The following is a 15996-nucleotide window of genomic DNA, read 5'->3' as shown; positions in this document are numbered from 1 at the left end:
ACACACACACACACATACACACACACACACACACACACACACACACACACACACACACACACAACACATACATACATACATACGTGTATATATACACACACACACACACACACACACACACACACACACACACACACACACACACACACACACACACACACACATACATACGTGTATATATACACACACACACACACACACACACACACACACACATACGTATACACACACACACATACACATGCATACACACACACACATACACACACACACAAACGTATACACACACACATACACACACACATGCATATACACACACACATACACACACACATGCGTATACACACACACACACATACGTACACACACACACACACACACACACACACACACACACACACACACACACACACACACACACACACACACACACACACACACACACACTTCCTTTCACACGCCTTAAGGGGCACGCCAGTGCAACCCATTAATAATTGACATGTTATTCCTGCGCGCCTCCAGGACAGTTCAGTTAATATTTGGGAAAACATGCACCGTGGCACGCGAGAGAAACCCCAAACTTTCACCAAATTAATTAGGTATGAGCACCTCATGGCACTGGCAGCTCCTCTCTCTCTGTCTACGAAGCAGCCCTAGATTTCACGAGGGTTCTCTCTCTCTGGTATATAGCTGCAGGAGAGAGTCGTGTTTACTGACTGAACATTCTTTTTCATTCATTTCATTCATTCATTCAACATTTATTTAAACTCGATGGACATCGACGTTTTCCTCATTTACAGTGACGTCGAGAATACAACTAAAAGTTGTCTTAAAAATAGTCTTAACAGTATTCATTATTAAGAGTCAGATAGTCCTAACAGTGTTCATTATTAACACATTCCAGGCCAACCCTAAGATATCTCGGGTTAACTCGCCATGCGCTGGGCGCCAAGACCCGAGATATCTTGGGTTTTAATCGATATTTCTTTTATTAGCTATATCCATTCATTTTTCATCCATCCAGCCTGACGTTATCATTGGGAATGGGTCTGAGCTCGCAAAAGGGCAAATACGCCTCCCGGCTGGTATTGCACATCATTCAAATCCCTCCCCCTTGGGCTGTACGCTGATCTAAGAAGTCCGGTCCAGGTTTTCCTTCTCGGGCAAGACTAACGTTTATAACACATGGACTGGGGACACTCGGAGCAGCGTGGATTGTGTCTTTTGGACATATAGCGTTGGATCAATAAACATGATCAATATTTGGAATGGCGATCAGAAATTGGATAAATTTTTTTGCATTACATCAGATGTGAGGTAAGGGCTCTATGTTACCAATCTTGGGTTGATCCGATGTTTCTTTCACCGCCATCGGAGCTTGTGTGTGTGTGTGTGTGTGTGTGTGTGTGTGTGTGTGCGGTTCGCGCCGACCAAAGTACGGAGAAGCGATTTTTCAGACCCCGCTTCTGTTCGTGCATGATGACACATATAATATCGATAATCTAGCGTTTATTTGAAAACGATTCATAAATCAAGCGACAAATGGCACGATTTCTAAGGAAATACATTGAAGCTCGGTTTGCTGGAGTTTATTGAGATTAGACAGAACGCTCTAGAAATATATTCATATTCACCACGGTATAAAACGGAAATGTATGTATGAAAAAATTATCTGTTTCGTGCATGTTGACTGGAAGCAACTCACTGACAATCAACGTGTTAACTAGATCCATAGCAATATTATTTCATATATTTTAAGCACTCGCAAGTAAAGCTATCCCTACATTGGATAAAGCACTGGTTTGATTGATTGATTGAAAAGTTTATTAACAGATTGCAGAATGGGTACAGTACAGTACAGCTCAATACATACAATTGTTAAGGGGATGCAGACCAGAGAAAGACTTTCGTCTTGTTTACATCAGGGTCCCCCATTTTCAATTAATCATACAGCGCCCTCTGCTGTTGGCCCCCAATGAGTTAAGAGTCAGATAGTACTAACAGTGTTCATTATTAAGAGTCAGATAGTCCTGACAGTGTTTATTATTAAGAGTCAGATAATCCTAACAGTGTTTATTATTAAGAGTCAGATAGTCCTAACAGTGTTTATTATTAAGAGTCAGATAGTCCTAACAGTGTTTATTATTACGAGTCAGATAGTCCTAACAGTATTCATTATTAAGAGTCAGATAGTCCTAACAGTTCTCAAGTTCACCAGCCATTAGTTCTCCAGCAATTGGCAGCAGAAGATGAGGGAAAAACGCCCACAACAACCCTTGACAGGGTTAAAAAACAATGAAACAAAATGACGGGTGCCCTGTGGCCACGCCTCCTAACATGTGGCCACGCCCCCTAACGCGTTCCATGCATTCATGCTGCTAATACTTTTTCTGCCTCCCTCGCCTCGCTCCCTTTCAGTGGGTAGACACTGCCCCCTGGACGAGTTCCAGTGTAACAACACCATGTGCAAGCCCCTGGCCTGGAAGTGTGACGGAGAGGACGACTGTGGAGACAACTCTGACGAGAACCCAGAGGAGTGCAGTGAGTGTCCCCTCAGTCACTACTCCTGTTGAGAACCAAACCACATAGCAATGAACTAATGACGAACCTAACTAATGCCTGTCTCAGACACGATGTCCAGTTTGTCCACTACTTCACTTTAGATTAGATTAGATATATGTTCATCACCAATAAATATCTCTATCTATCTACCGTACTTTTCGCACTATAAGCCGCACCTGACTATAAGCCGCAGCAGCTAAATTGAATGATGTGTACATATATAAGCCGCACTGGACTATAAGCCGCAGGTGTTTTAATGTTTAATTACCATATGTAAGGGTTTGTGCACAGAGGGGATTGTCGGGAAAGAGATGGCTGTTTGAGGAAGCTCCCATTTATTAACATTTCAACAAACAAGTTGCATATTTAATAAGGGAACAGATAAATAACATTTCAATGCAGTAAAAAAAAGCAATATTTCGATTTTTACATTTTCGGGTTTGGCCGCACCATTATATAAGCCGCAGGGTCGAAAAATGGGGGGAAAAGCCGCGGCTTATAGTCCGAAAAGTACGGTATCTATCTATCTATCTATCTATCTATCTATCTATCTATCTATCTATCTATCTATCTATCTATCTATCTATCTATCTATCTATCTATCTATCTATCTATCTATCTATCTATCTATCTATCTATCTATCTATCTATCTATCTATCTATCTATTCAAATATATATTGTCACTATACAGCACAAGTACAGTACAAGTAAAATATGTTTGGCAACAGTAAAGTGCAATAGTAATATACAATGTACAGGTGATTAAACTGGGTATAGAATATATAAATTAGCACTACTGAGTAATAGTGCTAATCAGATGTATCTACAGTGTTGTAGTATTAATATGTACAGAGTGCTACAGTGTAGGTTAGTTTATTAGGACAAGTGCATGACAGTAAATTTAGTTAGGGTTAGATTTTCTTTTATTTATTTTTTTATAATGGTTTAAGTGCGTCTTGTACAGATAATATATATCTACAGATATGTAAAAAGGATTATATTCAGGTAGTACAGACAGGTGTGGATAGATATATATACGGTAAGAATAAATATATACATACGTTATATACAGCATTATTGTACATGCTATCATACAGAGTTATATGGGCAGGTGTATAAGTAGGTATATGGAAAAATGATATGCAGATATATTCAGACAGATATGGATATGCATAAAATATATAAATGTATATATACTGTATATACAGCACTATTGTACATGCTACAATAGTGCTGTATATGCCGTATATCTATACATTTATATATATTTTATATACTATCCATTTGACTCACAAATCTCATTTGTCTAGCCTGTTTACCTCTAAACGTTAATTAAATTAACAGTTCGTTCCTACGCTCTGCAGACATAATAGTTTCTCATTAGTTCCTTGGCCCAAAATGTTATTTGTGTCAATACAGTGTTTACCATCCTCTCTCTCTCTCTCTCTCTCTCTCTCTCTCTCTCTCTCTCTCTCTCTCTCTCTCTCTCTCTCTCTCTCTCTCTCTCTCTCTCTCTCTCTCTCTCTCACTCTCCATCTCTCAGCTAAATTCCAGTGCCCGCCCATGAGGCAGTTCCGTTGCCATAACGACCGCGTGTGCCTGCCGGTGTCGAAGCGATGCGACAGCGTCAACAACTGCGGGGACAACAGTGACGAACTCAACTGCCGTGAGTTTGTCCAAGTCCAGTTTTCCTAGCGAACCAAAGACTTACGATAAGTTGCCGGCCTGACGGTAGAGACCAGTAGAAGTGCCAGGAGCTTAACGAGAAGTGAGAATAACACTTAATAAGATCTGTCGGATTGGAATTTGGAAATTTCAAATGGGAAGCCCCCTCGTCCTCAGTATTTATTTTTACTATTTGTAGACTACTTTATTTTTAAACCCCTTAAATACTTTATATTTAAACCACTTAGGCTACTTAGTAAGATTATGCCATTGTTGGCTACTAGCTTATTTTTGTGGTACAACAATTTGAACTCATTCAACTCAAAATGTAAATATACTGGTATTTAATAGAAAACCAGGGCTTGACTTGCTAGCCTAGCTGTTGTCCCCTTCTCCTGGAGTTTTAAGCTAGGCTTGTGGTCCGTATCAGCTTCCATTAATTTGTGCTAAGCTAGGCTATCTTGCAGCCGGATAGCTTTCTACTGAACGCACAGAGAGGACATTGGTGTCTATCTTCTTGTCTGACTCTGGAGAAGAGAGTAAGCTCATGTCCCACAATGTTGTCATGCCCCTTTAATAAGTACATGTTTCTTAAACTACGTGTGTGTGGACCCAAAATGTGGTATGGTATGTTTTATGAATCTGGTTCCTGAGGCCAGACAAAATTTACTCCAAGGCAACAAGTAGCACAAGTAGTACATCAGGATTTCAATGAAACTCATGGTTTGTGTAAAAACCAAAGAAGATGAACCCTTTCACTACCACATTACAGAAGGTTAACCTTTCACTACCACATTACAGAAGGTTAACCTTTCACTACCACATTACAGAAGGGTAACCCTTCACTACCACATTACAGAAGGTTAACATTTCACTACCACACTACAGAAGGGTAACCCTTTCACTACCACACTACAGAAAGTTAACCTTTCACTACCACACTACAGAAGGTTAACCTTTCACTACCACATTACAGAAGGTTAACCTTTCACTACCACATTACAGAAGGTTAACCTTTCACTACCACACTACAGAAGGGTAACCCTTTCACTACCACACTACAGAAGGTTAACCTTTCACTACCACACTACAGAAGGGTAACCCTTTCACTACCACACTACAGAAGGGTAACCTTTCACTACCACACTACAGAAGGGTAACCCTTTCACTACCACACTACAGAAGGTTAACCTTGTCACTACCACAATACAGAAGGTTAACCTTTCACTACCACACTACAGAAGGGTAACCCTTTCACTACCACACTACAGAAGGTTAACCTTGTCACTACCACAATACAGAAGGTTAACCTTTCACTACCACACTACAGAAGGTTAACCCTTTCACTACCGTACTACAGCAGGTTAACCTTTCACTACCACACTACAGAAGGTTCTATTTCATACTGGTTTCCGCTCAGCGTCATTCTGCACTAACCTCACTTCGTGCACAGCACTGAATAAAAAATCCACAATGTACCTTTACATACCGACATCCGTCTGGCCACACCCCTATCCGCTTACCTTCATAAGCAGGTGTGTGGTCACCTACTCGCCTCCTTCTTCACTTTCACCACAAGGAAGTGCCTTGGTATATACCCCACTTGACGAGGTTGTTAGTTGAAGAAAGTTGATACGTGTTTACATTTTTTCTCTGGTTCCTCTGCCTCCGGGGAGTCGTCCGCTGTTGGGCGGCCGGCTCCTCTGGTTGTGGGGGATTTGAGACGCAAACTTTTTTGCGTCGGCTCGCTCCCGTCGCAAGATGGTGGCTTGTAGACGCGAACGGCCTGGTTTTGGTGAGTTGCTGGAGCCGGATGAGGATGCGTCTGATTCTCCATGGCCGATGGAAACAGAGGACTACATGGTAGAAGCGGACGGGTTCTTGATCGAAGCCCCGGTGGAGACATGTCCGCCGCCCGTCCAGGTAACACTGGAGGGGGGTGAGATGTCTCCTTGGGATTCCTCGTACGCGGATGTTGGGTTAGAACCTCCGACTCGGCGGCGGGATGCCCTGCTATCAGCCACATCAGAATGTGGCTCTGTAACCAGTAGTCTGCTGCATGTGAGGGACGCAAGCTCGGTGGGGGAAAGTATGCAGGGGGAACTACGTGCTTTGTTCCCCGAGCTCAGTCGCAAACGGCGTGCCGCTGCCGCAGCCACTGCCTGTTCCTATTCCTGACGATCTCATAGGTCATCTATGGCAACGCCGTCCGGTGAGAGGGGTGGACGTTGTCTGTCCATTTTTCCCCTCAATGGAGGCCTACGTCCGTCAGGGACAGGTGGTCTCCCACATCATGGGCCTCACCCCTGCCTACGTGCAAGTCACGAGGGTGGTGGGTTTGGTAGAAGGCATGAAGGAGGGCGGGCCTCGGCTTGATAGGCCGATGGCGGCGCTCCTTTGTCCTGAGGTGGTGTGGGAGCCGTTACGGAAGCCGGTTCCCCAAGGGAAATCGGCGAGGCGGTTGGCTTTCTGGAGTGACCAGTCATTTATCTCTGCGACGCAATCTCTGGCTGCCACTTCTAACATCGCGCAGCTGGCGAGATTCATGTCCGGGATACTGACGGGCGGTATGGAGCTGACTGATTTGCAACATGATCAGCTCGCCCAGTCGGCAGGAGCCATCCTGCATCTGATCTAGCCGCAGGTCATAGCCGCTGGGAACGTACGCGCCCTGGCCACTCTAGTCCAGCACCACCTTTGGCTGGAGCAGGCGCGTGTGCCGGAGAAGAAGAGGACTCCACTTCTGACGGCACCCCTCTCCGATGCTGGACTTTTCGGGTCGGCACTGCAATTGATGACATCAACCTGCAGGGAGATGCAGGAGGAGCGTTCCGTGCTCCAGCCTCATTTCCCCCAGCCCGATGTCGCCGGTGGAGTCAGACGGCAGGCTCGTCGTCGGGGTTCCGCCGCCGTAGCCGCCGCTGCTACCACCGCCACTGCTGGACCTTCGGCAAAGAAGGCCAGGAGGAGAGAGGGCGCCTCCGCCACTGCAGCCGGCCCATCTACGCCCGGAGGTGACGGTAGGGATCGTCATGACCAGCCTCCGATCGTTTACCGTCCCTCCAGGGCTCCCCGGGGTGGCAAGTCCCGAGCGGCTCGTGGCAGGCATCGCTGAAAGTTGACTTTTTCCCTCTGTGGTTTCCCCCTGTTCCCTTCCCGGCCCAAATATGATTTGTTTATAGAAAATAAAGAGTCCCTCCTAAAAGGTAGAGGTTAGTTGTGTGCTCTGTTGCTTAAACAGTAATATTGAGCTGCAACACTATTGTGTTGGTTTGCAGTAATGCTCGTATGAAAACGTATCACGGCTCAGCCGCTCTCTCTCTCTATCAGATTCTTCTGTGTCTTGCAACATAGATACGGGTGTTGGGTTCACACATACACAACTTGGCCTTGCTATAAACCCTGTTGTGAAGGGCCAGATTAAACCGAATATATATATTTATTTATATATATATATTTAATTGTATTTGTATATTCTCTAATATTCCCTGATATCCCTTGTATATTCCTTGTACAATATGCATTGAATATCCATTCTAGCCTACTGAACATCCCATAATAGTCTCCATTCTACTATTGGTCGAGACCTTGGTGCCAGGCTGCCATACCCCTCAGACCCAGTTCAAACGTACCGCTCCACATGTACGAACAAGTCCTAGTTCCGCGTAGGAATCTGGCTACCGCACCACTAATGGGACTATTTGTTCATAGTGCGTATATATACTGCGCTACTAAAGTAGGACTTTCTTTTCAGTCCAGTTTCTTACCCTCCAATAGAGTCACAGACGTAAAGCCTCCCCGCGACGCCACGTGTGGGAGTAAGGCCAAGTTCGCCTACCATCGGTATTGAGACATCGTGTATATTAATATTTGAATAGTCATATTTGGCACTATATCATCGAGTTGGACGTAGTCTATTAAGCTAATAATAGTCTGTTAATATATAGTGCTTCGTGCGGTGAGAATACTACCGTAGTCAGTACCCCATCGTTTCGGGCAGAGAACTGGCTGCTTATCCAGGGTGTTTGACCCCACGTGAAGCTGCACCCGAGGAGCCCCAGAGCCGACGAGCGAGTGGACCTGTATACCGGATTATTCTACCGACGACAGCCCGCCTTCCCAGGCACGGATTATGCTTTGTACACATTGATTATTCCATGGATAAAGACCCCCGACACTGCCGTGTGTTGGAACCCCCCCCCCTGGAGAGGACGCAAGGTGAGGAGACGCTCTGCAAGACGAGGTCGCTTCACGTCTCTCCTCCGTGGACCGGATGACGCCGGCCCACAAAGAGTCCACCTGCTTTCATCTGTGGTCCAAGGATCGCCGGCGCATTGAACGGCACTACAGTGGGTTCACCTGGGATACCCTTGGCCGGATGAGGCAGTCGGATTCTACCCCCCCCCCTTCCTACTCCTGTCGGCTTACAAGCGACCGGATTAACCCCCTCTAGTGTATCCAGTATATAATCATTAAAGTATCATTGCTGTTATTCCTTAAACTATTCCAGGTCGTATATGTACCACCTGCGCCTTCAGAGATTGGACATTCTCTATTGATATACCGACGAATACTCTTGCCATAAAAGTGCATACTAATTCCATTCATAAATGTGATTGATTTGATTAAGTGCTTGCTCTACACACCATCGCTGTGTAGAAATAAAGACCTATTTCTAATTCGTACATTTGTGTTGGATCCGTTTCATCTACGTGACAGTGTTCATCATAATATATTTATGCCGTGTACTGGGTGGCCGAATATTAAGTACAAAGGTAGTGGTAGTAAGTATCATATCTAGTAATACAGTCAGGGAATTGTACCCCTCAGTTACAATTGGTCCTTCGAGCCGGATGGTAATTAGTGTAATATTAATATAGTGTTATTAATATTGAAATGGCCTATGATGAACACTCCACGAAACGATCCTCCTAACCAACGCCCGCAACGACGGCTCCCTCAGTACTTAGAGGCCTACGCTGTCAGTCAACAACCTAGTCTTCTACTAACAGTAAACGCGGTAAAACTAGAAAGTAAAAGTATGTCTAACCCCAACGCCCAGACTACCCCGACCATAGAGGCCCCTACGGGCTCTAATGTAACTGACCAAGTTCACGGTGGGGACCAGTGGGAACCAGACATGACTTCACACCCCGCCAGTACTGAAGAAGTAGTCCCCGATGAGTCCCGGGAGGAATACAACGCTACCGAGAGAGAACTCGGCACGGAAGAAGACGGGGAGAGCACCGTGGAGATAGAGCTCCAAGGCTCCGCAAGGAGTACCCCGAGGGAAGGCTCCCCTATACAACCGCCTTCTCCCAGCGAGGCAGAGAGGACCCTACAGCAGGCCTTCCTCATCAGCCTGAACGCCGCTGCTGAACGCGACCGACTGCAGATCCAGCAGCGAAGCGAACACGAGCAGATACGTCTAGAAATAAGACGCATTCAGATGGAAGAGAATGTGGCCCGAGAACGAGCCGGTGCTCAACGGGACGCAGCGCGCGACAGACAGCAGTCGCAACTAATAGAACAGCTGATCAGACGGACAACACCCTCTCCCTCCGCCAGAGGCTCCAGGAACTCGTCTAGACACACCTCCAGGGCGGCATCCCCTAGCCGAGTAAACAACCCTGAACTTGACCAACAGACGAGGTCTATACCCCCCACAGACCACCTCCCCCCACCGGTCCAAGCGAGACCTAGCAACCGGGAAGGAGCAGCATATCCTGTGGAGAGGCTAAACCAGAGACTACAAGCACTGGATGACCTAACTGAAGACGAAGAGGAAGAGGAGGAGAACCACGCCCGAAGACAGCACAGTACTCTACCGGACCAGGAGGTCCGGTACAGCCCAGGCTATACTCCCGCGGAGCTGCGCTACAGACCCCCGACTCTATACACGGGTGAGCACGACGCACGACCCGCACCGAGGAACAGCACCTGGACAAGCGGGCCATGGTACACTGCCGGTACCAGCCCATACCAAGGAGCGGGAGGAGACTCGCCTAGGAGGCCTCTCCCCCAACGCTCGCCGATGTATCCACAGTCAGCGTCATACATTGGCACGCCTATGGTACCCGACTTCACCCAAGAGAACCGGGCCCAGTATACAGAACTCCGCATGTGTCTGGAGACCATGTTGGTGGATGTATTGGATGAACGCCACCAATACGCCATCCTACTGAAGCACTTAAAGGTGCCCCGCGCACATAATATAGCGCTCGCCTACGCGACTTCCACCACCCCATACACAGCAGCGCTGGTAGCATTGGACCAGAGGTATGGGCGCATATGGGATTACGTGATCCAGGAGATCCGACACATCGACCGCTTACCCCCAGCAATAGACAATCGAGCACTGGACGACCTGTCCATCAGAGTGCAGTCCCTGGTAGGGATGTTGGGAGCGCAAAGAGAGAAGGGGAGGCATGAACTTTACGCCAACTCAAATGTGGAAAGGATTCTGGAGAAGCTGCCGCCCGCTCGTCAGGAGCGCTTTAGGCGGCAGAGGGACCACAGAGACCCGAATGGCCCCGAACCGAACCTCCTCGATCTAGCAGACTTCCTGGCGAGAGAAGTCAGCAGCCTACGGCTAGATACATTCGGACGGAGCACCCCTGGCTCCAGAGAAGGAACCAGACGACTAAATGATGGAAGAAGATCGGTGACCGTGATGCACCAATCGGAGTCAGTACCGAGCAGCAGGAGCCACAGTACCCCCTCCAGAACGGAGAAGTGGAAGATAGTGTGCCCCTACTGTGAGAAAGAACACTGGCTAGCGCAATGTGACTCCTTCCCCAAGCTGAACGCGGAGGAAGCCAGTCAATGGATAAAGTCCAACAAGCGCTGCTTTCGCTGTGCGCGCTCACACATGGCAGCCGAATGCCGCTTAAAGAAAAGGTGCACCAAGTGCGATGGAGCCCATCTGGACATACTTCACGACAGTAACAGACGGCGCCCTTCACCCGCACCATCCAGCCGCAAAGCGAGCGTCATGTACATCGATCCCGCCAGCAGCAGTGGAGCCCGAGTACTCCTAAAAGTAGTGCGTGTGACACTAAGCTACCAGAATAAAGTCCTGGACACTTACGCCGTCCTCGATGACGGGTCAGAGAAGACCCTGCTGCTCGCCTCCGCTGCGGCCCAGCTAGGGCTGCGGGGAAGCGAAACCCAAATGACAATTCGGACAATAAGACGAGATTTGAAGACGATAAAGGGCGAGAATGTCTCATTCTCTATCGCAGCAAGCGGCCAGCCTGAGCGACGGTACCAGATTGCAGACGCTTTCACCAGCCAAGAAATAGGACTGTCGCGGTACACATACCCCGTCGCCAAGCTGATGGAGAAATATGTACATCTGCGCAAGTTACCGATCCCGCTCATAGACAATGCTATGCCGACCCTGTTGATAGGCTCCGACCATGCAGACCTCATTGTCCCGATAGACCGGGTTCATACCGGACCCCGAGGCTGTCCTGCAGCAGTCGAGACCCGTTTGGGATGGACTCTCCAAGGCCCGCTCGCCAAATCTCTCAACCGAAGTACAGCCACTAGATGTCTCCACTCCCGAGTCACAGAGGGAGAAACCGCACTCCTGCAACACGTAGAGCGGCTATGGACCTTGGAACAAATGCCCTTTAAGAACGGAAAGAAAGACATTCGCTCTAAAGATGACATTTACGCCATTCACCTCCTCGAGACAGGGACCAAGAGAGTCCCGGTCAACGGCGTGTTGAGATACGCCACGCCACTCCTGCGGCGAGAAGGAATGCCTACTTTCCACGCCAAGACAGACGCCACAGAACGGTACCTGCTGAACACGGAGCGGCGCTTAGCCAAGAACCCCGCCCAAGAGAGTGTATACCGCGCTGAGATTGAGAAGCTCATCACAGCGGGACACGTCACAAAGATGGACATTAAAGAGGCTGACCAGACCACTGAATCGTGGTACGTGCCTCACCACAAGGTCCATCACAACGGTAAAGACCGCATAGTATTTAACTGCAGCTACCAGATCGGATCCCAAAATCTGAATAAAGAGTTACTGCCCGGTCCCACACTCGGCCCCTCCCTACTCGGCGTTCTACTCCGCTTCCGCCAAGAAAAGGTGGCCATCAGCGGGGACATTAAAGGAATGTTCCTGCAGGTGAGATTAGTAGAGGCGGACAAGCCCCTGTTACGGTTCCTATGGAGAGAGAAGCCAGGAGATGAGCACCCAGCCATCTACCAATGGGAAGTCCTCCCCTTCGGAACGACGTGCAGCCCCTGCTGTGCTACATTTGCACTACAGAAACATGTAGCAGAGGACCCAGCAGCGGACGAAGAGGTCCGACACAGCGTAAAGAACAGCTTCTACGTAGACAACTGTCTACAAAGCCTTTCAACCCAGGAAGAAGCCGAGGCTCTCCTGATTAAACTCCGCGCCTCATTGATCAAAGGCGGCTTTGATCTCAGGCAGTGGGCCAGCAGCGATCCGCAAGTACTGCGCAGCCTCTCCTCCGAGGACAAGGCAGCCAGCAGCGAGACCTGGATGGCTACAATCCCGGGAGAAGCCCAGGAGATGACCCTGGGATTGGTGTGGCGATTCAAAACAGATTCGCTTCACTACAGACACAAGCCCCTGACTACGGAGCAGGGAAGGCCGGCGGCGGCGCCGACCACCAGACGGAGTGTGTACACAACACTCGCCCGACAATATGACCCGCTAGGATGTATTCTACCGTACACCACCAGGGCAAAAATGATTGTACGAGCATTGTGGGACAAGGACCAGGGCTGGGACGACCCCATTCCCGCACACCTTGCATCCACCTGGAGAGAGTGGGAGATGGAGCTCCACTCACTCCCAGGCGTTAATATGCGCCGAAGCTACTTCCCACCCACGGTGAGGCCAGAGACATGTAAAATGGACTTACACGTCTTCAGTGACGCCTCAGAGGTCGCATACGGATCAGTAGCCTACTTGCGGGCCCAAGAGAAGGGGGGAGAGATCTACACAGCATTTGTCCTCGCCCGCTCGAGAATAGCCCCACGCAAGCAACAATCTATCCCACGTCTAGAGCTCTGCGCAGCCCTAGCCGGAGCGCACCTAGCCACGCTCATCCAACGTGAGCTCACCATACCGGTGTCTAGAACAATCCTGTGGTCAGATTCCACGACGGTACTCGCCTGGATCAAATCGGACTCATGCAAGTACAAAGTCTTCGTGGGAGTCAGAGTCACCGAGATTCAAGACTTAACCGAAGAGTTAACCGGAGAAACAGAGTGGCGCTACGTTGATACAAAACAGAACCCAGCTGACGTCATCACCCGGGGGATGCCCCTGGATGACCTCACCCGTCGCAATGTCTACAGTGACGGCCCCGCATTCCTAAGACTCCCGGAAGGACAGTGGCCCATGCCTATCCCGAGGGAAGCAAGTCCAGAGGAGGTGGAAAATAAGAAGTCTGTGTTCTGTGGATTGAGCACCGTAGCCTCCACCGACCCTAACATAGACGATTGCACGTCCATAGAGAGTGCACAACAAAGAACATTCCTGCGGTACCACCCGGAGTGCAAGTCCCCCGCTGATATGTCAGCAGCTAACTACGAGGAAGCAGAATTGCTTCTACTGCAGCGAGCCCAGAGAGACTCGTTCCCCGATGAATTGGCCTGTCTACAGGGAGGAAAGCCCGTCCCATCCGACAGCAGATTAATTCATCTGGCCCCCGAGAGCGACGCTCATACCCTCATCAGAGTGGGTGGTCGCCTACGCAGAGCCCCCAATCTACCGGATGACATTAAATACCCGATCGTATTGAACAGCCGACACAAGGTCACAGAGCTGATTATAAAGAAATACGATGAGGATGTACATCACGCAGGAGCAGAAAGAGTCTTCGCGGAAATCAGACGTCGTTACTGGATCCTACAAGGAAGAGAGGCGGTACGACGCTTCCAGCGAACATGTCTAGACTGCCGCAAGTGGCGCGCGCAGCCCAGCATACCAAGGATGGCTGACCTTCCTCCATGTCGCCTCCGAATCGGTGACAAGCCATTCCACTCAACGGGTATGGACTGCTTTAGCCCGCTGCACATAAAGAAAGGAAGAGGAACCGAGAAGCGGTGGGGTATTGTATTCAAATGCATGACCACCAGAGCGATACACATCGAGCTTCTCCCGACCATGAGCACAGACTCATTCCTTATGGCCTTCCGTAGATTCACATCACGGAAAGGAAGACCGTCTACCCTATTGTCCGATCATGGGACAAACTTCAAAGGCGGCGAAAGAGAGCTGAGAGAGAGCTTCCAAGCTATGGGCCCAGAACTTAAGACCCACCTCGCTCCAGCACAGGTTGATTTCCAATTCAACCCCCCAAACGCACCCCACTTCGGTGGTACTTGGGAACGAGAAGTGCGCTCCATAAAGACAGCCCTGTACGCAGTACTTGGGGCCCAGACTGTGGCGGAAGAAGTCCTAATGACAGTCCTCACGGAGATTGAGGGAGTACTTAACTCGAAGCCCCTCGGATATGTCTCCAGTGATGTGGCGGATATCGACCCAGTTACCCCCAACACACTCCTGATGGGGCGGCTAGATCCTGCATTACCCCAGACAATGTACCGGCCTAAAGAAGCGAACGGCCGACGAATGTGGAGGTACAGCCAAGTATTAGCCGACAAGTTTTGGAACAGTTTCCTACTGCACTACCTACCGTCTCTACAGACCCGCCAGAAGTGGGTAAAGGAGAGAGACAATTTGACAGAAGGAACAGTCGTCATGATTATTGATCAATCACTGCCCAGAGCTATGTGGCCGGCCGGCCGCGTAAGCAAAGTGATCACCGGTGCCGACGGCAAGGTCCGAGCAGCTGAAGTGCTCGTCCAGGGTCGCACTTACACCCGTCCCGTGGCGAGGCTCATAGAACTGCCTCGACTCCCAGACACAATCGATGATGACCATGACCCTACAACCCTATGACTTTGTGAAGTTGACTGACCCCTACAGCAAACCCTTATGTGTAAATAGACAACGCGATTAATCTGTCTCTGTTTAACTGATTAGGTCTGGGACCAATCAGGGGGTGGCTGTTGTGAAGGGCCAGATTAAACCGAATATATATATTTATTTATATATATATATTTAATTGTATTTGTATATTCTCTAATATTCCCTGATATCCCTTGTATATTCCTTGTACAATATGCATTGAATATCCATTCTAGCCTACTGAACATCCCATAATAGTCTCCATTCTACTATTGGTCGAGACCTTGGTGCCAGGCTGCCATACCCCTCAGACCCAGTTCAAACGTACCGCTCCACATGTACGAACAAGTCCTAGTTCCGCGTAGGAATCTGGCTACCGCACCACTAATGGGACTATTTGTTCATAGTGCGTATATATACTGCGCTACTAAAGTAGGACTTTCTTTTCAGTCCAGTTTCTTACCCTCCAATAGAGTCACAGACGTAAAGCCTCCCCGCGACGCCACGTGTGGGAGTAAGGCCAAGTTCGCCTACCATCGGTATTGAGACATCGTGTATATTAATATTTGAATAGTCATATTTGGCACTATATCGTCGAGTTGGACGTAGTCTATTAAGCTAATAATAGTCTGTTAATATATAGTGCTTCGTGCGGTGAGAATACTACCGTAGTCAGTACCCCATCGTTTCGGGCAGAGAACTGGCTGCTTATCCAGGGTGTTTGACCCCACGTGAAGCTGCACCCGAGGAGCCCCAGAGCCGACGAGCGAGTGGACCTGTATACCGGATTATTCTA

At 48.7% G+C, this 15996-nt stretch overlaps 1 protein-coding gene across 1 annotated transcript in view; it reads left to right on the top strand.

Annotated features, from left to right (window-relative positions):
• LOC311229511 (low-density lipoprotein receptor-related protein 1-like) overlaps positions 1–15996 on the top strand; it is a 375389-nt gene that overhangs the window by 313669 nt on the left and 45724 nt on the right. Inside the window, 2 exon segments of the mRNA XM_084315588.1 lie at positions 2419–2541; positions 4107–4229. Coding sequence (XP_084171714.1) covers positions 2419–2541; positions 4107–4229 — 246 coding nt within the window.

The sequence above is a fragment of the Notolepis coatsorum genome (genome assembly GCF_963971535.1).
Source record: "Notolepis coatsorum genome assembly, chromosome: 6".
NCBI lineage: Eukaryota > Metazoa > Chordata > Actinopteri > Aulopiformes > Paralepididae > Notolepis > Notolepis coatsorum.
This window is presented reverse-complemented; position numbering and strand designations above follow the sequence as displayed.